The 27,655-nt window shown below is 45.1% G+C and overlaps 1 protein-coding gene across 1 annotated transcript in view; it reads left to right on the top strand.

Moving 5' to 3' along the window:
• Positions 1–19,878: 19,878 nt before the first annotated feature.
• Positions 19,879–27,655, top strand: part of panx1a (pannexin 1a) — a 46,870-nt gene continuing 39,093 nt past the window's right edge. Inside the window, exon 1 of the mRNA XM_078221798.1 lies at positions 19,879–20,108. Within this exon, the coding sequence (XP_078077924.1) occupies positions 19,928–20,108 (181 nt within the window). The 5' untranslated portion in view covers positions 19,879–19,927. The remainder of the gene's footprint in view (positions 20,109–27,655) is intronic.

The following is a 27,655-nucleotide window of genomic DNA, read 5'->3' as shown; positions in this document are numbered from 1 at the left end:
TATAGCAGTAGAACTCCAATCCAAACAACCGTCAGAATCGCACTAATGTTACAGTGTATGGAAGCAAGCAGATTGATCTTTAATGATCCCAAAACTCTGTTTAAATGATCTGACTCAATTAAAAGCAAAAGTAGAATGAGCCTTCTATTGTTTACTGGCAATTTATTCATGAATGTTTGAATTCTAAAACCCCGTGGATTGGACCATAATTATATGGTACCCTTCAAAGAAAACTTCAAATCAGTGCAAGTCAGCTGAAGTTAAGCTGTGAAGTGCTACATGTTAATTACTCAATTCGCCCACTTCCTCAACAAACTATTTATGTTGCAACACAAAATATATCACCTCCTTTTGCTGGGATTTGAAGAAGCGTGGTGATTAAAAGCAGTCTAATGGATCGGTCTATTTCATTTTTTTCAGAGGTAGTCAAGATCAAAGATTTTTATCCTCTTAATGCCATAATGTGAACTAAAGAGCATGTTAGAGTCTCTTGGCCTTGATGGCAAAGAGTGAGAGGAAATCATTATAAGGACCAAACTACAGCTATAAGAGTAGAGAATGATCTGAGCGATTTTGGAAGGATCAGACAGGGGTGCGTTTTCTCCCCAGATTTATTCAATTTGTATAGTGAAAATATTGTTAGAGAAATTGAAGACAGTCCTGGATTATTAGTTGGAAGCTACAATCTTAATGAGCTACACTGATCATGCTGTTCTTATTACTGACTCTGAGGAGAAACTGCAAAGAGAAAGAGGGAACACCACCACCTGCAAGTTCCACTCCAAGCCACTCACCATCCCGACCTGGAGATGTATCGCTGTTCCTTCACTGTCGCTGGGCCAAAATCATGGAACTCCCTCCCTAACAGCACTGTGGTTGTACCTACACTGTCTGAACTACAGTGTTTCAAGAAGGAAGTTCATCACCACCTTCTCAAGGGCAATTAGAGATAGGCAATACATACTGGCCTAGCCAGTGAGGTCCACATCCCATGAATTAATAAAAAAAAGATTCTGGATACAGTAGCAAGGGAAAGTGGGAAAAAAGGGCTGAGCATCAATTGTAAGAAAGTAAAATGTCCAGTACTGTCCAGCAAGAAAATCATGCCAGAATACAAGATCACACTGAAGAATTAAATGGTCAAACAGGTGAACAAATTTTGTTACTTGGGAAGTACATTGACACCAGACAGAAAGTGTGACCCAGAAATAAGACAAAGGATTGGAATGGCCAAAGATACAGAAAAAAAATGAAAAAGATTCTGATCAACTCAGCTTGTGAGAATCCTGGAATGCTGCATCACACCAATTTTGACATACAGAAGCGAGTGTTGGACGATCACTGGAATAATGCAGAGAATGATTGAGGCTGCAGAGTTGTGCTGTTTGAGGTGAATAATGATGATATCTTGGACAGGTCACACAATCAGGAGACAAAAAGAATGCTGCTGAGCAAGATCAGGAAGAGATGACCGGAATTTCTCAGGAACATAATGAGAAATCATAATTTAGAAAGTCTAGTGTTAATGGGAAGATCAATGGTAAAAGACAGAGAATGATTTCTTTAAAGAGCTCTACAAACTGGATAAATGTATCAGCGACAGAGCTGACCCACACCTCTAGAGCAAGAGTGACATCAGGGTCCACGGTCTCCAATACCCTCTCGGGTATGGTATCTGAAGAGAGGGAGAAAGAACCCTGTAATGCTAAAAGCTCCTCCCATTCTCTTCCATCTATAACTTAATAATTTGGTTATTATTTTTTCTACAGTAATTCTGAAAGTTATCCCTTTTCTTGAGTTACTCTCTAATTTTCCAAGCCTATGAACTATACTTTTGGAAAGCTAATGTATCACTCTTGAGATTAGACAGTTAATACATAAGGAATTTCCTGCAGCATTTCATCATTAACTGAACTGCCATTGTTTGTTTGGCACTCCATGTCTATGAGTGTTATCTGTTTATTAAATGTGATTTCGCTAAGGTATTAAACAGATGGCATTAAAGATGATTAATCAACAGGAGGGCACTTCACTGTTTAATACAACAACAAAAATTAGACTTATATAACACCTTTAACATAATGAGCATAGAAGCATGATCAAAGTATGACACCGAGGCACAGAAGGAATTTTAAAGTAAGATGACCAAAAGCTCAGTCAAAGATGCAGGTAGAGAAGGGAAAGGTATACGGAGAGGATTCCAGAGCTTGGAGCCGAGACAACTGAAGACACAATCATCAATAATCATAGAATCCCCACAGTACAGAAGGAAGTCATTCAGGCCATCACGTCTGTACTGACTACAATCCCACCCAAGCTTTATTCCCGTAACCCCACACATTTACCCTGCTAATCCCCCTGATACTAGGGTCAATTTAGCATGGCCAATCAACCTAACCGACACATCTTTGGACTGTGGGAGGAAACCAGAGCACCCAGAGGAAACCCATGCGGACATGGGGAGAACGTGCAAACTCTACATAGACAGTTGTCCGAGGCCAGAATTGAACCTGGGTCCCTGGCACTATGAGGCAGCAATGCTAACCACTGTGCCACCGTGCCGTTCCCACAGTGAAGCATTATGAAGCAGAATGAAGCAATGCTAAATGGGAATGTACAAGAGGCCAGAATCAGAACAGTGCAGATCTCTTGGACGGTTGTCAGGCTGGAGGAGATAACTGAGACAGAAAGGATCAAGGCCATGGAGGGATTTGAAAACAAGGATGTGAGTTTTAAAAAAGGGACGTAAGTAATTAAATACAATTATAGTGTAGATGTTCGGAGGAGTAGAGATTGTGAAGATTTGTGCTGGTCAATTTTCTTTCCAGTTCTTTAATTTCCGATCACTTCTCCCATTACCATTTTCCTCAGACTCAGTCAGCCTCTGGAACTTCCCCTAAATGTGTCTCTCAATACTCAAGCTCCAATTTTAAGCTAATCTGCGATAGTAATTGGAAGGATTGGTGACCATCAGTTAGTATATGACAAACTTGTAATAATTTTACCGAGGCCAGTCTTCCGTCACCATCACCCTTTCTTTACAATGTTCTCAAAATGCCGTTCAGCAGCTACAGTGTACAGGTCAGTCCTGAGTCTTTCAACTGCTGGCCTGAATGGAGCCAGCTCGTTTCAAACCCCCCACTGCTCCTACGCTATTGAACAAGCCTCCGCTCGCATAACAGGGGAGCTTGAATTCTACAAGGCGCACGGGGAGATCTATTGACAATCTCCCCTGGCCATTATAATATCCCTCCCACCTCAAGTCCATTTCTTCCCAACACCTCCGCCATGCTTAGTGATCAGCCTGGAGTAGATTGGGGGCAGGGCCGGTTCAGGGGTGTGAAGCGGATTGGAGATCTTTGCTTCTGAAGGCAGGACGAGAGAGCCACTGACCCTGGTTCTTCCTGAGGTCTCCCTTCGGTGGGACGCCGGTCTCTTCTGCTTCGATCTCAGAATCCGTGTCCTCATCACACAGAGGTGTAGGCATGGGGTCGACTTCTAGTCGTGGCTCGATGCTAGCAGTGGTCATCCCCGTGGTTGATAATGAGGCCTGCACTGGCATTGACTCCCTACTCCTGAGATGGTCCAGGTGCTTCCTGGCAACTGGGCCCTGCCCTTGGACCTTATAATACCAGTCCTGTATTTTCCGTTATAATTCTGGCCACCCAAAAAGAATGTCCCCTAAGTTCCTCACGTGGATTGGGTCACTGGTTTTGAATGTTCTTTCTGTCCTTGAAGAATCATAGTTCTTCTGGTTCTCTTGTTGGGACTCCACCCTCCTCGCCAGGTTTGGAAACAGTAGATTTGTTTGAAGCCTTTGTCCCATTAACAATTCCACTGGGGTGATTCGTGTCATTGTGTGAGGGTTAATCCTGTAGTTGAATAAAAATTGTGCCAGTTTTGTCTCTATGGATGCTGCAGGTTGCTTCTTCATACCGACCTTAAAAGTCTGCACCGTTTGTTCAGCTGGCCCATTCAAGGACAGGTGATAGGGTGAAGTCTTAATGTGTTTTATTCCATTGGAAAGCATGAAGGTCTGAAACTTGGTGCTCATAAAGACTGTGTCATTGTCAGAGACTCGGACTTCAGGTAGCCCATGCATGCAGAAATTGTCGTAATTTCTCAATGGTAGCATAGGACGTGGTGGAGCTCGTGCGATGTATCTCCATCCATTTGGAGTGCGTGTTGACCATAATTAAGAACATAGAGCCCAAAAAAAGACCTAGCAAAGTCCACATGCACTCACACCAAGGGCCTACCAGGCCACTCCCATGGATGTGGGGAGGCTGAGAGGGCAGGTGTTTGATCTTCTTGGCATAACTCATACTGTCTGACCAAGTCGATAATGTCTGCATCAAGACCGAGCCACCATACAGAACTCTTGGTTAGCATTTTCATCTTTGAAATCCCAGGGTGGCTATGGTGTAATTCCATAAGTATCGAATGTTACCCTGGGCAAGGGACAGCTACGCGGGAACCCCAGAGGATGATGCCATCCTCCACACTAAGCTCATATTTCTTTGTCAAGTAGTGCTTCATTTCATTTGAAGGCTGTCCTCTGAAACCCCAATGTAATACTATGGGGGTGATCTTACCAAAAACATGTGCCGAACAAGCGTGAAAACAGGAGAGAATCACGCTCATTTTTTTTCAGCGAGCTTTCAGACATGATCTTAAGCCACTTCGTGCAAAAAAAGAGGAAAAGTGTGATTCACGCCAATAGGGGGAGTGGATGGAGTCTATTCGCACTGGAAAGCCAGCTGCTTACAGCTAGAGAGTGCTATCTCGCATGCACAGCTCTTAGCAGTCTATGTAACACTGAGAGATCTGACACTCTCCCTGTCCTCTCCTCTGGATATCACCCCGATACCCACCCCTGTGCCCCTGGCTGATCGCCCCGCCCACCCCCAAGCTGATAGTCCCCCCCACACCCCATCCAACTGGCTGATCACCCTCCCACCTCCTACCTCCCCGCCCCCACCAATCCCCAACCTGGCTGATCCCCGATTGCAGAGTACGCAGCTCCCCCTACCTCACCTAAGATCCTGACCCAATCATGGCCCCACCCCTCCCTTTAGGCTCCTCCCCATCCTGGCCCCATCCCTTGGCGCTGTCCAGTTAGCCTTGGCACTGCCCCCCGATCCTGACCACCCGGGGGCCTCTATGGCCACTGGTCCCACTGGCAAGGCTTTCATGTCTGGTTCCCATTGGTAGGGACCATACTTGATCCCCACCAGTGAGGACATTCATAGGTGAAGCTTCCAAGGCAAGTGAGCCCGAATGATCACCTTGAAATCAAGTAATGATGTTATAATCAGCCTCATGCTCTTCCTGGGCGCAAGGCTGATCACGCCAGCAATCTAAGGCCGGTAAGATCACAAAAGGCGAGAAATTGGGCGCTAACCCGATTTTTCACCTCACGTGTGATCTTACCGGCTCGCCACACCAATCAAGATGGTAAGATAACCCCCTATATGTTTCAATTTAGATCGGACTGGGCCTAAATTTGCCTCACAGACACCAGCAAGTTGTCTGTGAGGCAAAAGATTGAGGGTCATCACAACCTCTTCCTCTTCCACAGCTGGTGGTGAAGCCAGACTTCAGGGCAACAGCAGATGACTCAGTGTATTGGCGTTAGCTATCCAAGTCCCTGGGTGGTGCTCTAGGAGGTTTTCATAATCCATCAGTTATAAGGCCCAATGCTGTATCCGGGCAGAGGCAATGTTGGGTAATGCTTTTCTTCTTTAACAAGTTCCAGCCATGGTTTATGATCAGTTACTATGATGAAGCATCTACTGTAGGCATATTGATGGAATTTTTTAACATGAAGACAACTGTCAACCCCTCTTTCTCAATCTGGGAATACTTCCACACAGCATCCAACAGGGTCCTAGATGAATATACAATAGGCGTCTGTGACCCATCTCTCCAGCAATGTGCCAGTACTGCCCCAACCTTGTAAGGGGAGGCAACACATGTTGGATAAGGTCCTTTTTGGGGTCAAAATGGGCCAATAAATTAGAGGACAGAAGTTTCTATTTAACACTGTTCCTCCAGCTGTGGAGCCTCCCAGGTCCACCTTTGATGTTTCCGTAGTAGGGCATACAAGGGGGCCAGTAAAGAAACTAAATTCGGAATAAACGTTCCGTAATAATTCACTAACACCAGGAAGGATTTCAATTCCGTGGGTTCCTTGGAGTTGAGAACTCCTTAATCTCATTTTGAGATTGACTTAGAACTATGTTGATGGGACCCCTAGCAGTGGTGCCTGGGGACCCATACCAGTGGTGCCTGCTGGGACACCTACCAATGGTGCCTGGGGACCCCTCCCAGTGGTGCCTGCTGGGACCCCTACCAATGGTGCCTGCTGGGACCCCTACCAGTGGTGCCTGCTGGGACCCCTACCAATGGTGCCTGCTGGGACCCCTACCAGTGGTGCCTGGAGACCCCTACCAATGGTGCCTGCTGCGATCCCTACCAGTGGTGCCTGGAGACCCCTACCAATGGTGCCTGCTGGGACCCCTACCAGTGATGCCTGGGGACCCCTACCAATGGTGCCTAGTGGCCAGGGAAGTGAAACAGACGATGTTTATGGAGATTTTTCTAGCCCATTCCTCATAGGGAGGTGAGCCGTGTGGTCTTGAAAAGAGTTGTTCAGTGTCTCAGGGAGCTGCTGAGTTCTAATCCTGCTTCATTCCAGTCCATGTGCAGGTGTACAGTTACAAATCCCTGCTGCCACCTCACTCACTCATCCACTCATACCACAGGACTCAAATCCCTGCTGCTGTCACCCATCACCACAGGACTCAAATCCCTGCTGCTGTCACCCATCACCACAGGACTCAAATCCTTGCGACTAAACTCACTCATCACAGGACTTGCAACAGAGAGATGATGGATGACAGATAATAGAAAGATGATGAAGATGACTTGTGCATGAATTGGATTATAGAGTTTCAGAGTGTTCATCATTGGCCTCACTCTCCATTCCTGACCTACCTTGGTCCAGAGATAAGATGAATCTAGAGAGCTGGAGATAGATCCAGGTGCATTGGGTACCAGGGTGTTGTCTGCATCTTGTTAATCTCTACACATTCCACAGAATGATATTGACCTACCTTCAAAACTGTTAGACTTTAGATAGGTCTCAACCATCCAGTTCACTGGAATCGGTCTTTGCATGCCAGGATAGACAGTGCCTGGGTACCCTCACCAAGGGTAAGAGACCAGAAGACCATCCTCACCCAATTTAGCTCATCTGTTGAAGCGGTTTACTGGAGTGCAGTCACTGTCAAATGCCAATAACTATTTGGGGACACAGACAAGAGTTGGACGAAGGTGATGACCAATACAAGAATAAGCCATTTTGAATAGTGTGGGGAGCACACCTGGGAGAGGTCCTTACACCCCACATCCTTATCTCACACTCTGAGAATCTGTCAGATCCAGTGACCTGGGGTCTCCCTCCTACTCCTGCCAGACATTAATTTCTCATCCCAGTGTTACCAAACATCAATGCCAAACATCACCCTCACAGCAATATCACAACCCAATCCCATCACATCAATGCCACACCCTGACACACATCTCCCAATGTGCCCAAACTTTCTCCAACACCCAGGAATTCTAATGCCCCTAATGTTCCCACATTCCAAGACCCTTCTGCTGCTGTCTATTACCTCCTCCCAGTGTGTTACATTCCAGAACCACTCCATCCCAAAACCAGCTACCCACAAACTAGTCCCACTTCCCAACTATCCTCTACTTGTCTACATTCTCAAGCTTACTCCAAACCTTCTTATAAGAAATAGAAAATCGAGGAAAGACTTAAGGAGTATTTCTAATCGTGTCTCATTGGTGGGGAAGCAGTGGGTCACAGTGGCTCCATTTGCTGCACTTTCCTTGTTGATTCCTCATTTTAATGCCACTGGTTTTGGGGGCTGACAAAACCCTAGTGGGAGCCTTATTATTAAATGAAGCTTTTTGATTTATATGGGTCACCAATAGCATTTTACCCTGTTCCTGAGTTCCTTGGATAGGGAAGCCAGTGAAGTGTCTCTGTGTAATGCAGAAAGGTTTCCTTGGTAGAGCCAGGGGGAATAGGATTGTTTTCCCAGCCTCTTGTGGGAAGTCTGGGATGGTGCTCACGGACCCCCAGCAGGTCTGCCCCTCCCAGACATACCCTTACTGCACCCACTTGGTGCCAGTGGGCGGTCTCCAGTTCATGTGATACCCCACCTCTCTGCTGAACAACAACTATTTTCCACTTGCCACTGCAGTCCCGACAGTTTCAATCTGCCAGGCTACTGCTGCGCATTCCGGCGGGCATCCCCCTGGAAGTTTAAAACATCCTTTCTGCAGGTCCACGCGCATCTATGGAGAATGCTCGTTCTGAGGTTAAAGGGACCGTGACAGAATCGGTAGAAAATAGGCTAAAGGAAAGAAAGCAGAAAGTAAGGGTTGTTTTTCCAGGTTTGTGGGAAGTATACAGGGATGTTTCTTCCCCAGGAATTGGCAATAGAACCACTGCTCTTTATGATGTGTATTAATGGCCAATTTCAAAGTTTGCAGATGATACAAAGCTGAACGATGTAGTAAACGAAGAGAGAGATAAACTTCAGAACAGAAACAGACAAATGCGCAGACATGTGGCATATTCTCCTGCTAATCTCACTGACACTAAGGGGCAATTCCGCACATCTTTGGAGTGTGGGAGAAGAATATGAAGCGATACATTTAGTTAGGAACAATAAAAATGTTACAATGTTTAAAGGCGTGCAGGGACCGAGAGCCCTGGGGATATATGTACACAAGTTATTGAAGTGAACGGGTCAAGTTAACAAAGCTGTTTAAAAAAGATATCTGGGATTTGGTTTGATTTGATTTCATTTATTATTGTCACATGTATTAGTATACAGTGAAAAGTATTGTTTCTTGTGTGCTATACAGACAAAACATACTGTTCATAGAGAAGGAAACGAAAGAGTGCAGAATGTAGTGTTACAGTCATAGCTAGGGTGTAGCGAAAGATCAACTTAATGCAAAGTAATTCCATTCAAAAGTCTGACAGCAGCAGGGAAAAAGCTGTTCTTGAGTTGGTTGGTACGTGACCTCAGACTTTTGTATCTTTTTCCCGATGGAAGAAGGTGGAAGAGAGAACGTCTGGCTGCTTTGCTGAGGCAGCGGGAAGTGTAGACAGAGTCACTGGATGGGAGGCTGGTTTGCATGATGGATTGGGCTACATTCACGACCTTTTGTAGTTCCTTGCGGTCTTGGGCAGAGCAGGAGCCACACCAAGCTGTGGTACAACCAGAAACAATGCTTTCTATGGTGCATCTGTAAAAGTTGGTGAGTTGTAGCTGACATGTCAAATTTCCTTAGTCTTCTGAGAAAGTAGAGGCGTTGGTGGGCTTTCTTAACTATAGTGTCGGCATGGGGGACCAGGACAGGTTGTTGGTGATCTGGACACCTGAAAACTTGAAGCTCTCAACCCTTTCTACTTCGTCTGCGTTGATGTAGACAGGGGCATGTTCTCCTTTACGCTTCCTGACGTCGATGACAACCTCCTTCATTTTGTTGACATTGAGGGAGAGATTATTGTTGCTGCACCAGTTCACCAGATTCTCTATCTCATTCCTGTACTCTGTCTCGTCATTGTTTGAGACCCGGCCCACTACGGTGGTGTCATCAGCAAACTTGAAAATCAACTTGGAGGGGAATTTGGCCACACAGTCAGAGGTGTATAAGGAGTAAGGTAGGGGGCTGAGAACACAACCTTGTGGGGCACCGGTTTTTCGGTTTTATTAATAGATGACTGGAGTATAAAAAGCAAAGTTCTGCTAAACCTTTCTAAAACAGTGGCCAAGCCTCAGGTGGTGAATTGTGTTCAATTCTGAGCACCACACTTTAGGAAGAATATTAAGGCTACGGAAAGGGTGCAAAGGAAGTTTACCAGAATGGTACCAGGGATAAGGGACCTGAGTTATGTGGAGAGATTGCAGAAGGAGGGCGGTGGCCAGGGTGGGGGGTGGTGGGGGGTGGCACGGTGGCACAGTGGTTAGCACTGCTGCCTCACAAAGCCAGGGACTTGGGTTCAATTCTGGCCTTGGTTGACTGTGTGGAGTTTGCATGTTGTTTGCGTGTGTTTTCTCCAGGTATTCGAAAGATATGCAGCTTAGGTGGGTTGGCCATGCTAAATTGCCCCTTAGTATCAGGGAGATTAGCAGAGTGAATACGTGGGGTTACGTGGATAGGGCCTGGATGGGATTGTCATCAGTGCAGGCTCGATGGGCCAAGTGGCCTCTTTCTGCACTGCAGGGATTCTATGATTCTAAGTTGGATTCTCCTTAGAACAGAATGATTTGGTTAGAATTACTATAGAGAAACTGTTTGCTATGGGAGAGGACTCAGTTTCTCGAGGACATGTAATTGACAAAAGAACCAGAAGTGACGTGAGATGATTTTTTGTTCTATGCAGCCAATTGTTATGTTCTGAATGGCACTGCCTGTCAGAGTTGAGGAAGCAGATTCAATAGTAACTTATCAAAAGAGAATTGGATAAATAGGTAAAGGGAGTACATTTACAAGGCTATGTGGTAGGGGCAAGGGAATGGGATTAATTGGATAGCTCTACCAAAGAGCCAACACAGGCAAGGTGGGCCTAATGGCCTCCTTCTGTACTATTCTTAATTAATTGTATAATTTTATAACACAAACTAATTACTGTTAATGTTTCATGTACATAATTCTTTATCAAAACTTGAAACAACAATGTGAAGAAGGAGAGATGGGGGGAGGGTGGGCAGGCTGCTGCTTACTAACTGGGGAAGTTGTAGAAAGGGTCGGTGAGGAGACCATGCAGCAGAGGATGGAGGTCAAGGCAGCAATTGGAAGACGAAGGGAGTGTGAGCTATAACAATGTGGTAGGTGGCAAACTTCCAGCTCAACATGTGTAAATGCCACCTGCCACATTGTGTATTTAGAACATAAAACAGTACAGCACAGAACAGGCCCTTCGGCCCACGATGTTGTGCCGAGCTTTGTCTGAAACCCAGATCAAGCTATTTCCTCCCTATCATCCCAAAGTACTCCATGTGCCTATCCAATAGCTTCTTAAATGTTCCTAAAGTTTCTGACTCCACTATCCCTGCAGGCAGTCCATTCCACACCCCAACCACTCTCTGAGTAAAAAACCTACCTCGGACATCCTTCCTATATCTCCCACCATGAACCCTATAGTTATGCCCCCTAGTTACCGCTCCATTCACTCGAGGAAATAGTCTTTGAACGTTCACTCTATCTATCTATCCCCCTCATCATCTTATAAACCTCTATCAAGTCTCCTCTCAACCTCCTCCACTCCAAAGAGAAAAGTTCCCTCAACCTTTCCTCATAAGACCTACCCTCCAAACCAGGCAGCATCCTGGTAAATCTCCTTTGCACTCTTTCCAGTGTCTCCACATCCTTCTTATAGTGAGGTGACCAGAACTGCACACAATATTCCAAATGTGGTCTCACCAAGGTCCTGTACAGTTGCAGCATAACCCCACAGCTCTTAAACTCAAACCCCCTGTTAATGAACGCCAACACACTATAGGCCTTCTTCACAGCTCTATCCACTTGAGTGGCAACCTTCAGAGATCTATGGATATGAACCCCAAGATCTCTCTGTTCCTCCACATTCTTCAGAACCCTACCTTTGACCCTGTAATCCACATTTAAATTTGTCCTACCAAAATGAATCACCTCGCATTTGTCAGGGTTAAACTCCATTTGCCATTTTTCAGCCCAGCTCTGCATCCTATCTATATCTCTTTGCAGCCTACAACAGCCCTCCACCTCATCCACTACTCCACCAATCTTGGTGACATCAGCAAATTTACTGATCCACCCTTCAGCCCCCTCCTCCAAGTCATTTATAAAAATTACAAATAGCAGAGGACCAAGCACTGATCCCTGTGGCACTCCGCTGGTAACCGGTTTCCAGTCCGAAAATTTTCCATCCACCACCACCCTCTGTCTTCTGTTAGATAGCCAGTTACCTATCCAATCGGCCAAACTTCCCTCTATCCCACACATCCTTACTTTCTTCATAAGCCGACCGTGGGGGACTTTATCAAACGCCTTACTAAAATCCATGTATATGACATCAACTGCACTACCTTCATCTACACACTTAGTTACCTCCTCAAAAAATTCTATCAAATTTGTGAGGCAAGACCTGCCCTTCACAAATCCGTGCTGACTAACCCGGATTAAGCTGCATCTTTCTAAATGGTCGTAAATCCTATCTCTAAGGACCTTTTCCATCAACTTACCGACCACCGAAGTAAGACTAACCGGCCTATAATTACCAGGGTCATTTCTATTCCCTTTCTTAAACAGAGGAACCACATTCGCCACTCTCCAGTCCTCTGGCACCACCCCCGTGGACAGTGAGGACGCAAAGATCAATGCCAAAGGCTCTGCTATCTCATCCCTTGCCTCCCAAAGAATCCTAGGATATATTTCATCAGGCCCAGGGGACTTATCAACTTTCAGTTTATTCAAAATTGCTAGAACATCTTCCCTCCGAACATCTCCTTCCTCCAGCCTATCAGCCTGTGACACCATCTCTTCCTCAAAAACATGGCCCCTCTCCTTGGTGAACACCGAAGAAAAGTATTCATTCATCACCTCCCCTATCTCTTCTGACTCCATGCACAAATTCCCACTGCCGTCCTTGACCGGCCCCAGCCTCACCCTGGTCATTCTTTTATTCCTCACATAAGAGTAAAAAGCCTTGGGGTTTTCCTTGATCTGACCCGCCAAGGACTTCTCATGTCCCCTCCTAGCTCTCCTAAGCCCCTTTTTCAGCTCATTTCTTGCTAACTTGTAACCCTCCATCGAGCCATCTGAACCTTGTTTTCTCAACCTAACGTACGCTTCCTTCTTCCTCTTGACAAGACATTCCACCTCTTTTGTGAACCATGGTTCCCTCACTCGGCCATTTCCTCTCTGCCCGGCAGGGACATACCTATCAAGGACACGCAGTATTTGTTCCTTGAAAAAGTTCCACTTATCATTAGTGCCTTTGCCTGACAATTTTTGTTCCCATCCTATGCTTCCTAATTCCCGCCTGATTGCATCATAATTACCTCTCCCCCAATTGTAAACTAATTTGATGCCCATTTATGTGTGAAGTTACTCAAGTATCAAAGAATTCACAGCCATGCTTCCTTATGCCAAAATGTTGCAGTTTACATAGAATCATCGAAACCCTACAGTGCAGAAAGAGGCCATCTGGCCCATCGAGTCTGCACCAACCACAATCCCACCCAGGCCCTACCCCCATATCCCTATACATTTACCCGCTAATCCCTCTAACCTACGCATCTCAGGACACTAAAGGGCAATTTTAGCATGGCCAATCAACTTAACCCGCACATCTTTGGACTGTGGGAGGAAACCTGGAGCACCCGGAGGGAACCCACACAGACACGAGGAGAATGTGCAAACTCCACACAGACAGTGACCCAAGCCGGGAATCGAACCCAGGTCCCTGGAGCTGTGAAGCAGCAGTGCTAGCCACTGTGCTACCATACCGTGTTTTGAATTCAGATCATGACATTGTTTTTCTTTCTCTCAGATGACAAATCCATCTGCCTTTCTATGTCTTAGGATCAAATGTCCATTACAATTCCTATTCACCTTTTTAATCTGCTTCCTAAATGTTAATGCACTTTGATCTTATTTTATTTCTTGAAAGACGTTTGGTGAGCAAATAAAGTTTGTGTTGCAATAATTTTGTTGTTAAATAGGTGTGGGTTGAATTACTAATCTTCAGTATTTGTCAGGTTGCAAGTACTTTGAATGCTATTAAATTACATCTTGCAAATAGCCGTTCATTATTCCACATGCAATGTATCAATTATTCCAGCAGAATTTCTGTGAATGGCTAATGATTATTGAATGTTACTTCTTGGGCAATGATTCCGTGATATAGCAGCGACATTGCTTTAAATGTAGACAAATCAATCAACACAATTAGGGCTGGATCTTGCTGGAAAAATGCTGGCATATTAATTACATATGCTTTCAGTAATGTGCAAATCAGCCAGCAATTACAGAAAGTTAAGAGATGGATACATCTTAGCTTGTGAATATTTAGAACTTGCTGGTTGATTGATGCCACTCTGCTGTTATTTCACACAAACAGCATCTTGTACACCAGTTACCCGTTAAAATCATTACAGTAAGCAAAGTCTGGTAATTAACAATGTATGTACATATTAAACAATGTGATAATTGTTAATGCAGTGTCAAGCAATCTCTCTGGTGTAGAAATTGAACAATATAAACTGTGAAGTCTCATTGTTGTTCGAGATTTTAAAAATGTAAAATTTTAAATGTTCACATTTCTTCCTTACTTTTTCTTTCTGTCTCTTTCCCCCACCCCGCCCCCTGCCACTCTCTTCCAAACCAATCTTTCCTCCCCTTTCTTTTTTTCTCTTTCTGAAACTGATTTGGCTCTAATTCAACCTCCATCTCAGAAATTCCTCTGTTCTTTCACAATGCTTCAATCACATTGGTTAAAGAGATGCACTGTTGGTACCAGCATTTTCTGAGTTTAGAATAAAGCCTAAGTGACAGAGCATGTTGGGAGATGCAACATCTATATGTTTCCTTTCTTCCAAGTTCTTTATAGCAAATCTGGATTTTTGAACTTCTTTGTAATTACTGGATCCAGTTACAAAACTCAAATCATTTTGTTTAAAAAAATATATTTAAAGGGAACGCTATTTTTCTTTTAAACCCCAAGCTAAATTCCTAATGAAAAACAAGAATTTAGAATTTCAAAATTACAAAATAATTGAAAACGGCACGTGTATATTTTTATAAAATCCATTGCCATTTGCTTGACCGAATGTGACATAAGAAAATTGGCCATAGTAAAGTAAGCAGAGACGTAAGAAACCCCAAAAGAGTGAGAAAAGCAACACCAGGAGAGTAAGTGAAGTGTTGAGAGCAGACACAGGATAATAAAAACAACTGCAGGAGCCCACAAAAAGACATTGAGAAGCCTAGAAAGTGATGAACAGGAATAGGGAGTGATTTCGGGAAAGCCAAAAGAGAAAGCAACATTGTGTGATAGGTGGGGTGCCAAACCACTTTATTGCTGAGCTTAATGCAATAAAAATCAAATCATCAAGTCTTCTCTTTATCACTCTCCTGCTAGTAAGATTACTGGAACAAACAGATAAGTCTTTGCAACATTGTTTTCCACTCCAAGGATAATAAAATGTCTGCACTCATGTATGTACAACACAAACGGTGCATTGATAGGCTGGGCAGCCTGGTAGCAGTGATTTGATATAACCCAAAGTCAATGGTTTGGATGTTGCGGTCCACAATGAGTGGACAGTACTCACCATCCATTATGGTGACAGATACCCCGAGAGTTTTGGTGGACTTTTCAGCAGAGATCACACTGCCCTCTAAGGGTGATCAATGGTATTGTGAGCAAGGCAAACAACAATGTGGCTTTTCTTGGAGCAGACCAGGTTGATGCTTGGATTAAAAGGAGCAAGCTCCTGTTCCATCTCCCTGTCCCAAAAATCAATTTAATATTTGAGCCCCAGACAGGGAACATATTGGTGGTGTTCCGCAGGGCTCTGTATTGGGACCTCTGCTGTTTGTGATTTATATAAACGATCTGGAAGAAGGTGTAACTGGGGTGATCAGTAAGTTTGCGGACGACACGAAAATGGCTGGACTTGCAGATAGTGAGGAACATTGTCAGCGGCTACAGAAGGATATAGATAGGCTGGAAATTTGGGCAAAGAAATGGCAGATGGAGTTCAATCCAGATAAATGCGAAGTGATGCATTTTGGTAGAACTAACGTAGGGGAGAGCTATACGATAAATGGCAGAACCATAAAGGGTGTAGATACGCAGAGGGACCTGGGTGTGCAAGTCCACAGATCCTTGAAGGTGACGGCACAGGTGGAGAGGGTAGTGAAGAAGGCATATGGCATACTTGCCTTTATAGGACGGGGCATAGAGTATAAAAGTTGGGGTCTGATGTTGCGGTTGTATAGAACGTTGGTTCGGCCGCATTTGGAATACTGTGCCCAGTTCTGGTCGCCACACTACCAGAAGGACGTGGAGGCTTTAGAGCGAGTCCAGAGGAGGTTTACCAGGATGTTGCCTGGTATGGAGGGGCTTAGTTATGAGGAGAGATTGGGTAAACTGGGGTTGCTCTCACTGGAAAGACAGAGGATGAGGGGTGACCTAATAGAGGTGTATAAAATTATGAAAGGCATAGATAGGGTGAACGGTGGGAAGCTTTTTCCCAGGTCGGTGGTGACGTTCACGAGGGGTCATAGATTTAAGGTGAGGGGGGGGAGGTTTAACACAGATATCAGAAGGACGTTTTTTACACAAAGGGTGGTGGGGGCCTGGAATGCGCTGCCGGGCAAGGTGGTGGAGGCGGACACACTGGGAACGTTTAAGACTTATCTAGATAAGTGGGAATGGAGGGATACAAAAGAATGGTCTAGTTTGGACCAGGGAGCGGTGCGGGCTTGGAGGGCCGAAGGGCCTGTTCCTGTGCTGTATTGTTCTTTATATATTAGATATTAAACTGATAAGAATAGATACTACATTTGATTGACCAGATTGAAGAATCTTTATTGACGTACACAGATTCTAACTGAGAGTATTAGCCATGGTAAATATGCAGGGTTACAGGAATAAGGCGGAGGGGAGGGCCTGGGTGGGATGTTTTTCAAGAGAGTTGGTGCAGACTTGATGGGCCGAATGGCCTCTTTCTGCACTATGGGGATTCTATTATTGTAAGGATGTTACCAGGAATGGAGAATGTTTAGGCCGGGATTGATTTCATTTAACACAGGAAGCTGAGGGGAGATTTAATTGAGGTGCATGAAAGTATGAGGACCTGGCTTGAGTGGACAGGAAGGATCTAATTTACTTGGCAAGGAGGTCAATAACCAGGGGCAAGGATTTAAAGGCTTGAATTGCTGAGCTATATGTGAGTCTTTAGTATTTGTCAGGTTGCAAATACTTAATGCTATTAAATTACATCTTCCAAACAGCCATCCGTTTTTCTACATGCAATGTATCTATCAATTATTCTAGCAGAATTTCTGTGAATGGCTCATGATTTTTGAAGGTTGCTTCTTGGGCAATGATTCCTTGATATAGCAGCTACATTGCTTTAAATGTGGACAAAGCAACAAACACAATTAGGGTTGGATCTTGCTGGATGTAGCAGTGTGTGTGGGACCATGTTGCTGTGTGTGGCAGTGTGTGTGGAACCATGTTGCTGTGTGTGGCAGTGTGTGTGGAACCATGTTGCTGTGTGTGGCAGTGTGTGTGGAACCATGTTGCTGTGTGTGGCAGTGTGTGTGGAACCATGTTGCTGTGTGTGGCTGTGTGTGTGGGACCATGTTGCTGTGTGTGGCAGTGTGTATGGGACCATGTTGCTGTGTGTGGCTGTGTGTGTGGGACCATGTTGCTGTGTGTGGCAGTGTGTGTGGGACCATGTTGCTGTGTGTGGCAGTGTGTGTGGAACCATGTTGCTGTGTGTGGCAGTGTGTGTGGAACCATGTTGCTGTGTGTGGCAGTGTGTGTGGAACCATGTTGCTGTGTGTGGCTGTGTGTGTGGGACCATGTTGTTGTGTGTGGCTGTGTGTGTGGGACCATGTTGCTGTGTGTGGCTGTGTGTGTGGGACCATGTTGCTGGAAAAATACTGGCAAGCTTTCAGTAATGTGCAAGTCTGTCAGCAATTGCAGGGAATTAAGAGATAGAATTTTATAAGTTTCTATGAGATCCCCTCTCACTCTACTAAACTCCAGTGACTATGGGCGGGATTTTAAGACCTTGCTTGGACAAGATCGTAAAATCCCGCCCGAGGCCAACGGAGATTTCCATTCTGTTGAAGTTTCGGCCTATAACCCTACCCGATTTAGGTCAGGATTTTCCGGCTGTGTTCACCCCAAAGCCGAAAAATCCTGCCCGAGGTCAATGGACCTCTGCATAGTCCGCCCCTTGCTCACTATAATTCCCATGGCAGACGGGAAATTTTGCCCCTTAAGTCTCCTCATATGACAGACCTGTCATCCCAGGAATCAGCCTGGTAAAGGCAAATCCCTTCTTATATTTTTTTTAAATTGGCAGTGCAATGGCAGGAAGCTCGGTTTTTATTGCAGCTTTGTCCCCTCTACATGCAGCCTGGTTCAGAGTGCAGCATCCGTGCCATTGTTAATGAGGTTGTCTGTGTGTGGGGCCATGTTGTTGTGTGTGGCAGTGTGTATGGGACCATGTTACTTTGTATGTGGGACCATGTTGCTGTGTTTGTAGGACCAGGACGGCACGGTGGCACAGTGGTTTGCATTGCTGCCTCACAGCGCCAGGGATCCAGGTTCAATTCCAGCCTCGGGTCACTGTCCATTTGGAGTTTGCACGTTCTCCCCTGTGTCTGTGTGGGTTTCCTCCGGGCGCTCCGATTTCCTCCCACAGTCCAAAGATGTGCAGGTTAGGTGGATTGGCCATGGTAAATTGCCCCTTAGTGTCAGAGGGATTAGCAGGGTAAATATGCGGGTTATGGTGATAGGGCCTGGGTGGGATTGTTGTTGGTACAGGCTCGATGGGCTGAATGGCTTCCTTCTGCACTGTAGGGATTCTATTCTATGTTGCTGTGGATGGCAGTGTGTGGCAGTGTATGTGGGTCTATGTTGTTGTGTATGTTGCTGTGTGTGGCACTGTATGTGGGTCTATGTGACTGTGTGTGGCACTGTATGTGGGTCTATGTGACTGTGTTGCAGTAGATGTGGGTCTATGTGGTTGTGTGTGTGGCACTGTATGTGGGTCTATGTGACTGTGTGTGGCAGTGTATGTAGTCTATGTGGTTGTGTGTGTTGCTGTGTGTGTGGGTCTATGTGGCAGTGTATGTGGGTCTATGTGGTTGTGTGTGTTGCTGTGTGTGTGGGTCTATGTGGCAGTGTACGTGGGTCTATGTGGTTGTGTGTGTTGCTGTGTGTGTGGGTCTATGTGGTTGTGTGTGTTGCTGCGTGTGTGGGTCTATGTGGCAGTGTACGTGGGTCTATATGGTTGTATGTGGCAGTGTGTGTGGATCTAGGGGGTTGTGTGTGTGGCAGTGTATGTAGGTCTATGTGGTTGTGTGTGTTGCTGTGTGTGTGGGTCTATGTGACTGTGTGTGGCAGTGTGTGTGGATCTATGTGGTTATGTGTGTGGCAGTGTGTGTGGATCTATGTGGTACTGTGTGCGGTCTATGTGGTTGTGTGTGGCAGTATATGTGGTCTATGTGACTGTGTGGCAGTGTATGTGGGTCTATGTGGTTATGTGTGTGGCAGTGTATGTGGGTCTGTGTAGCTGTGTGAGTCAGTGTGTGGGTCTATGTTGCTGTGTGTGGCAGTGTGTGTGGCTCTATGTTGCTGTGTGTGTGGGTCTATGTTGCTGTGTGTGGCAGTGTGTGTGGCTCTATGTTGCTGTGTGTGGGGCTCTATGTTGCTGTGTGTGGCAGTGTGTGTGGCTCTATGTTGCTGTGTGTGGCAGTGTGTGTGGCTCTATGTTGCTGTGTGTGGCAGTGTGTGTGGCTCTATGTTGCTGTGTGTGGCAGTGTGTGTGGCTCTATGTGGTTGCTGTGCCGCCGGGGATCTCCGCCAGCCTCCAGGTAGAAACAGAAGCTCCAAAGCCCGGCACAGGGGAAGTGAAAGGCGGCCGGGGAGAAGCGGGGGAAGGAGTGTCAGTGCGGGGCCCGCGGGGAGCTGGCGGCCACACCCCAGCTTTCCACCTTCAGCCAGCAGGGTGTGAGTGCCGCCCTTTGGACACCGCGGCTGTGGGCATGGGCTCGCTGCTTTAGCTGCGAAAAGCGGACACTTTATTCGGTGCGGCTCCGGGCGATGGCTATCACTCACGCTGCGGCCGAGTATGTCTTCTCGGATTTTCTGCTGAAGGAGCCGGGCGGCTGCAGGCTCCGGGGAGTGAGGGTGGAACTGGCCGCGGATAAGATGGTGACCCTGGTGTCGGCCGGCCTGCCTCTTCTCCTCATCTCCCTGGCCTTTGCTCAGGAGATCTCTGTGGGTAAGCGCGGGCCACTTTCCTCACCATTCCGTGTTGTCGTGAGCAACATCCCAGCACCCGTCCGTCTACTGGTCCAGATCAGATTTAAAACAGAAACTAACTCATATTTTTTACCCCTTTGATCCTGAGGGGAGGGTTTGTTTCGCTTTTCATGTGTGAAAGGCATCTGTAAGGTTGCTCAGCTTGTGGAGAAAGGTTTAAAGTTTATTTATTACTGTCACAAGTAGGCTTACATTAACACTACAATGAAGTTACTGTGAAAATCCCCTAGTCACCACACTCTGGCGCCTGTTCGGGTACACAGAGGGAAAATTTAGCGTGGCCAATGCACCTAACCAGCACGTCTTTCAGACTGTGGGAGGAAACCGGAGCACCCGGAGGAAACCTGCGCAGACACGGGGAGAACATGCAGACTCCTTACAGACAGTGACCCAAGCCAGGAATCAAACTGGGTCCCTGGCGCTGTGAGGCAGTGGTGCTAACCCCTATGCCACAGTGCTGCCCAAGGTGGAAGCCTGGATGTGGCAAAGTTGGCAGTAGATTGGGGCCGAGAGACTCCACCCAGGGGGTGACACCCCTTCAAATACTACTCATATTTTTGTAGCACTATTAACATAGTAAAACATCCCCAGAAATTTCACAGCAGCATTATCAAACCAAAATTCACATCTAGCCAAATTACAGACATGGGGGAAGCGATCACAAGCTTGACCAAAGAGGTCAAGGATTGTCTTAAATAGGTAGTGAGGCAGAGAGGTGTGGGGAGGGAACACCAAATCTTAGGGCCTCAGAAGCTAAAGGCACGGCTACCATTGTGGAGTGATTTAAAATTGGTGATCCTCAAGTGGCCAGAATTAGAGGAGCATTGTGGGGGGCTGGAGGAGCTAGGGATGTGTTTAGGAACATGACAGTTTTAAAATTAAGGTGGTACTTAATTGAGAACCAATTAACCAGGCCAGCAACCACAAGAGTGAAGAACACTTGGCACGAGTTAAGACAGGGACAGCAGAGTTTTGGTGGTCTCAAGTTTACAGAGGTTGGGGGTTGTGGAATATGGTAGGCCAGCTAATATACATCAGAAAAGTCATGTCCAGAGATATGGGTGAGGGTTTCAGTAGCAGGTGAGCTGAGTTAGAGGTGGAGATGGACAATGGTACAGAGTTGTGAGGTTTGGGGTGGTGGGAGGTGAGGGCAGCAGTTGGGTGTGAGGTTGGTAGTTGAAGTGATGGGGCAGGCATTAGGGGCAAGGGTGATAGTTGGAATGATAGTGAGGGAGGAAGTTTGAGTAGTGGGGGAGGGTAGAGGTTGTTTGGTGTGACGGCAGGGGTTTGGCTGGTCATGTGTAAGGAAGGGTTAAAGATAAGAGCGTTAGCTGGGCAGGTGGAAGTGATGAGGGCAGAGTTTGGGGTGATGGGGAGAGTACAGTGGTGTGAGGTGGGTGTGGGAGTTAGGGCAGGGTCAGTGAGGTTGTGCGTGTGGGCTGAAGGGTGTGGGTGGTGTTGAGAAATTTTCAGCATATGAGCAGTTTTACCACAGGTCAGTTTTGATACTTTTTCTTTCGTAGAATATGGGCATTGCTGGCAAGGCCAGCATTGTTGCCCATCCCTAGTTGAGCTTGAACTGAATGGCTTGCTTGGCCATGTCAGAGGGCAGTTAAGAGTCAACCCCATTTCTGTGGATCTGGAGTCACATGTAGGTCAGACAAGATCAGATTTCCTTTGCTAAACGACATTAATGAACCAGGTTTTTATGACAATCAAATATAATTTTGTGGTCGCCATTACTGAGATTATGAAACTGAATTTAAGTTCCATCCAGCTGCTGTGGTGGTATTTGAACTCATGTCCCCAGAGCATTAGACTTCTGGATTACCGCTACGCCACCAATTTCCCATATACATAATGAGGTATGAAAGTCATCTGTAGCAGATTTTCTCTACTTCTCCTTTGCAATTGAAAGCAGAAGCAAAGTGGACAATGATTAAAAATTTGTCCACTAGTGGTATAAATGAACTTGCATAACAGCTTCAACTAGAACATTGTGTCTAATTCTAGGTGCTGCACTTTAAGATGCGAATGTGTTAGAGTGCAGAAAAGATTTATGAGAATGGTTCCAAGAATGAGGAATTTCAATTGAACTGTTTTCCTTGAAGGTTGAGGGGGGATTTAATGAAGGTACACAAAACAATGAGGGGCCTGGACAGGGAGAAACTGTTTCCATTGGTGGAAGGATTGAAAAGCAGTGGGCACAGATATATGATGCAGACACAAGATGTCGAGTGGCCTCTTTCTGTGCTGTAACAATTCTGTGATTTCAATAATTAATGATAGAAAATGTTTGTTTGCCTGGAAGAAGTACTTTCAGATAAAACATCTAACCTCAGCAGGGAATTAAATTTCTTCATCAGTGCCCCTAGTTTGTTGGAACAACTTATTGGAATTTGGGCTTGCATCTCTGCAGTTTTCCCCCCATTGTGCTTTTGAGAGCTGCTTGCCTATGTTTCTGACAAGCATTCCCAGCACATGAAATGTACCCGGAGTACCTCAGATTAACATTTATACTGAAAACCAAACCTAACATCAGGTATCACACAAAAATGTATTTCTCAGCCACCTTTAACTAATGATTTTAAACTGTAAACAAAAAGATTGATTGCTGCTTGTCTCAGCACAGCATTTGGAGTGTATTATCTATCGAGTGTGCACCATGTCAGTGTTATAAATGTTGCCTGCACCATTGACTTTGTGTGATTCCACACTGCCATCTTATTATAATCATTTGTACTCACACCGATTAGGTGCTGAAAATGAACTTTATAAGTGGGAAGATTATCTGGTGAGCCACCATCTCTTTAAGGGTTGTGCTCTACCTATATTGTAGGTTGATTGGAAGTCTCAAAAGTTAGCTGCAGTAAAATCTTGACAATTGCCACAATGATTGGAACATTTTCTGGGTCCTGGCTGAACTCTGCACACATATTTAATGTGTTCCATTTGGGGTGGGCGAATTCATAAAATAGTGCTGAATATGCCCCTTTAGTGTTAATTTCATAATGCTTTAAACTTCCCACACCTTATTAACCTTTCATCCATATCATGTGGAACTAACTACTTGTGATTTTCCTACAACTGCTAGACAATTTGCATATCAAAGGAATTTATTCCACCAAATCAATTGTTTCAATTAGCCTATGATTGCTTCAGGCTAATAAATTTAAATACAAATCTTCAACACAAACACTTTAATGTAAATTTGCACTCCCTTCTCTCTCTGTATTCTATATTCCACTTTGATTGCAGAATTGCTGCTAAAGGAAATTGTTGTGCAAGATAACAGGATTAATTAACTCCATTTGCAGTGAGGCAGATTTGGATTGTGAGCAACAATCTTGTTTAAATACATCTCCATTTCCATTTCCATCAGATTTTGCAAATTTTGCATTGCAACACTGCCTGTGAAGCCAGCACTCTGATAATACACATTTTAAACTTCTTTGTGTACACAGATGATCAATAAAATGTATAAGAAATTTGAACATCACTATCTCAGGACCACTCCGCTATTAGAACCGAGTTTTTTTTATATAAGTTAGAACCATGTTCTTACCACATTGGCACCGATTTGCTTCCATATAATGATTTTGTGATATGTTTAAACTTACAGCCCGATGCCATCTTAATGTTCTGTGTTGAAGTGCATTTTGCCTCCTGTAAATAATGAAAGAGTGACATTAACTGTCTTAATGCACACTGATGTGTTATTGCAATATGATGAGAGGAGAACAAGTTGAAGTTATAAACAAGCAATTTGTCAATTTGTACTTCATTTTGGCCGGTTGCTGAGCGGCATGAAGGGTAGCAAGGGATTATCATGTCCTCCCAGTTAGTTGATTGTGGAGTTGTGATCAGAAAAGTTAGTGGAGTTTGAGCAAAATGAAAATGTAATTTTGAGGGATAAGACTTTTACAGATTTTTAAGTGATCCTCTTCAGCGAATGGCATTTAGCTAATTTTGCAAGTTAGCAGTCCAAAAATAATAACCATTGCAAATACTTTCTCCTTATATACCCTTATCAAAACACTACATGGGCAAAGACACGCCCTTGCCTGCAGGTTTGCAAGCCCGCCCCTGATCTGTTTGAAACTTTCAAGAGATGCAGGGGAGGCCTAGTGTGCTTGCCTGCCTTCACCCCCAAGTTGACATCCATAAGTGGCTGCAATTTGAGGTACATAGGAAGAGTTCAAGCAGGGTACCTGCTCAGACCTTGGGGCGGGAATGTGTGCGTGTGCCCGAACGAGGATCCAACTCACACAGTCTGGCCCCCCACATGCTCCCTCTCCCTGACTTTCCATCCGGATTCCTCTCACCGCCAACCCTTCCAGGGACCCCCTCCAGTCTCTGCCTTGAGATCCTTGTGACCCCTTGGTCCTGAGGCTCCTAGCACTTACAATCTGGGGTTAGGTGTAATCTCAGCATTTGCCACCATTCATGGTTGCACTGCTGGAACCATAGATTAGCTGGTAGCTCTCTTCCTTTGGAGTGAGGAACAGAGAACCCACCTCTAGTCAGTTCACATGGGACTAATGACGTAGACTGGGTGAGAGCCATTTGAAAAGTGCTGCCCCATGATTTTGAACACCTCTAACAATACCTTAATCTTCTCTGTTATACCTACCAAATATGTAACTCAAATCACACAAACCTTTCCAAAGCTGCATAAATGCTTTGGGCACGTTCTCCCGGTGTCTGTGTGGATTTTCTCCGGGTGCTCTGGTTTCCTCCCACAGTCTGAAAGACGTGCTGGTTAGGTGCCTTGGCCATGCTAAATTCTCCCTCAGTGTACCCGAACAGGCCCCAGAGTGTGGTGACTAGGGAATTTTCACAGTAACTTCATTGCAGTGTTAATGTAAGTCTACTTGTGACTAATAAATAACTAAACTTACTTGGTTATCCAACGTCAACCTATAAAGCTGCAAAATCTCATATGCAAGAAGTCACCATTGCATGAACCTTCTGTTTTTACATAATCTTCTGGACTACCTCTCTCATCTCTTTCAGTCTTGTTTCCACATAGCTAGTTTCAAATCTCCTTTACGACTTTTACGGACAGGGTGGGAGGGAACTGAAATCTTAGTACCTTTCCCTTACTCTCAGGATTAATCATTGGTTTGGAAAGGAAGAGATGTGATGTGTATTTCTCAGCCCCCGGAGTGTAAGATCAATTTAAATATCAGCAGCAAGTTTTTGTGGGTTTAAATAAAGAGGATTACTTATTCACATATTCACAACAAATGAAGAAACATAATGGCGAGATTTTCCAGCAGTGGAGGTGACCTGCCATTGGTCAGCGAAGGGGTCTTCCTGTCCCGCTGATGTCTGCAACCACTGGGGAATGCGCTACAGGGAGTTGCCATCGGTGGAACCAGAAGATCTCACTGGAACGGGCTGAACAATTTCAGCCTGTGTCACTCAGGCACATACAGACAGGAGAAAGATGCAGTTGAACAGAATAGTTTATTCCTACAAGCTGTAAACAAAGGAATAGTTCATAGTTCAACTGATGGATCATCGTAGGAGAAACAGTTGTTGCAGGCATGTTCGGGGAACAAAGAAAAGTACAGCATAGGAACAGGCCCCTTCGGCCCTCAAAGCCCCTGCTGATCATGATGCTCTAACTAAACTAAAAAAAAAACCTTCTGCCCTTACTTGGTCCGTGTCCCTCTATTCCCTCCCTATTCATGTATCCATCCAGATGCCTCTGAAACGTTGCTAATGTGCCTGCTTCCACACCTCACCTGGCAGTGCGTCCCAAGCAGCCACCACTCTCTGCGTGAAAAAGCTCCCTTAAGCTTTCCCCCTCTCACCTTGAACCTGTGCCCCCTTGTAATTGACACTTCCACCCTGGGAAAAAGCCTCTGACTATCCACCCTGTCTATTGTCTCTTATAATTTTGTGGATCTCTGTCAGGTCTCCCCTCAGCCTCCGTCTTTCCAGTGAAAGCCATCCTAGTTTGTTCAACCTCTCCTCATACTCAACACCAGGCAGTTTCCTAGTGAACCTTCCTTGCACTCTCTCCAAAGCTTCCATGTCCTTCTGGTAATGTGGCAACCAGAACTGCACACAATACTCCAAATGTGGTCTAACCAAGGCTTTATATAGCTGCAACATGATTTCCCAACTCTTGTACTCAATGTTCAAGGCTGCACTTTCACTCCAAAAGACTAGTTCAGATGGGGTCAATAGCTGGAGTCGCATATCAGATTCAAGATTCCCTTGAAGAGATGGGTAATTGGCAGGTTGCGAAGTTAATAACCTGTAGTTGTTTATCTTGCCAGGAGATTAAGTTTCTTTACGGGTGGATTAGGAACAGCAATCAGGCTCAGTGACTTTTAAGATGTGCTCCAGGTTTTAAAAAGCATAGGTGTTACTGTCTTGTTCCGTAACTAGTATTCTGCAATGGGTGTTCTTTCCATACTGACCAGTTTCCCTCTGGTTCTTGGGATAATACAATTATTTGCAAGCAGTTTCGGTCACATGATGGCAAATTTCCGTGCCTTCCATTGTCCACTGTATGGGTTGGAGTCAGAGTGATTGATAGAAAATGAGGGAAAGATTGACAACTCATCAACATACCAGCTTACTATTAGCTCACTGGAATATCTTGCTTGACATTCTATCCTTATAGCTGCGACATACATAGCAGTCATTGTTTGTTAAATTTCTTCCATTGAGATGATAAGCATGATCCCTTCGCACTTGAGAAACTCATTGCATTTGAGAATCTTTCAGTGGCGTTGTTGGACATGTGTTAATAAGTTGTCTCTGCAGTAATTGCACCAATTGTCTAACCCTTGACAACCATCTTAGCTACCTTATTGTTATCCATTTTTCAATAAAAGACAGTTCCAGAAAATGATGCACAGAGTGCAGTCAACATTTAAAGTTACGATCAGGACATGTCGTCACTGGGTATGACAATAGCATGCCATCTTGCACCTTCAAGCTTACTTTCAGACAAGTGCCTCATTTTTCCTATTTCCCTGTTAAAACCTTTTATGCTTTGATCTGTTGATAAGCCCAGTTAATAAGCTTTTTATAATGGCTGTCCAGTTCTTATCGGACTGTTGAGCCATGGAGTGATTCACTAAGGTAACTTCCATCTCCAAACACACATTAACTTTCACAGTCCAGCAAGCAATTAATTCAACAAGGTTAACTGAAAATCCGAACACAGCTTTTTGAAGTGTATTAATTCGTTTTAACTATCTATCCAGTTGCACTCTGCATAATACAGTGGCCTCATGTGAACATGAACTCCTTTCAGGTTAGGTACCACAACCTAAGAGTAATTATTGTGCAGAGCATGAAGAAAAGGGAACATGTCCTCTCTCTCTTCGACCCCAGAAACCTAAGAGTAATTATTGTACTGGTTTGTTCCTAGAACATAAAACACCAACCTAATCTGCTACCTTTTCCAAGCTGAATACTAAAGATCAAAGAACAAAGAAAATTATAACACAGGAACAGGCCCTTCGGCCCTCCAAGCCT

Source organism: Mustelus asterias, chromosome 10 (genome assembly GCF_964213995.1).
Source record: "Mustelus asterias chromosome 10, sMusAst1.hap1.1, whole genome shotgun sequence".
In the NCBI taxonomy this organism is placed as follows: domain Eukaryota; kingdom Metazoa; phylum Chordata; class Chondrichthyes; order Carcharhiniformes; family Triakidae; genus Mustelus; species Mustelus asterias.
This window is presented reverse-complemented; position numbering and strand designations above follow the sequence as displayed.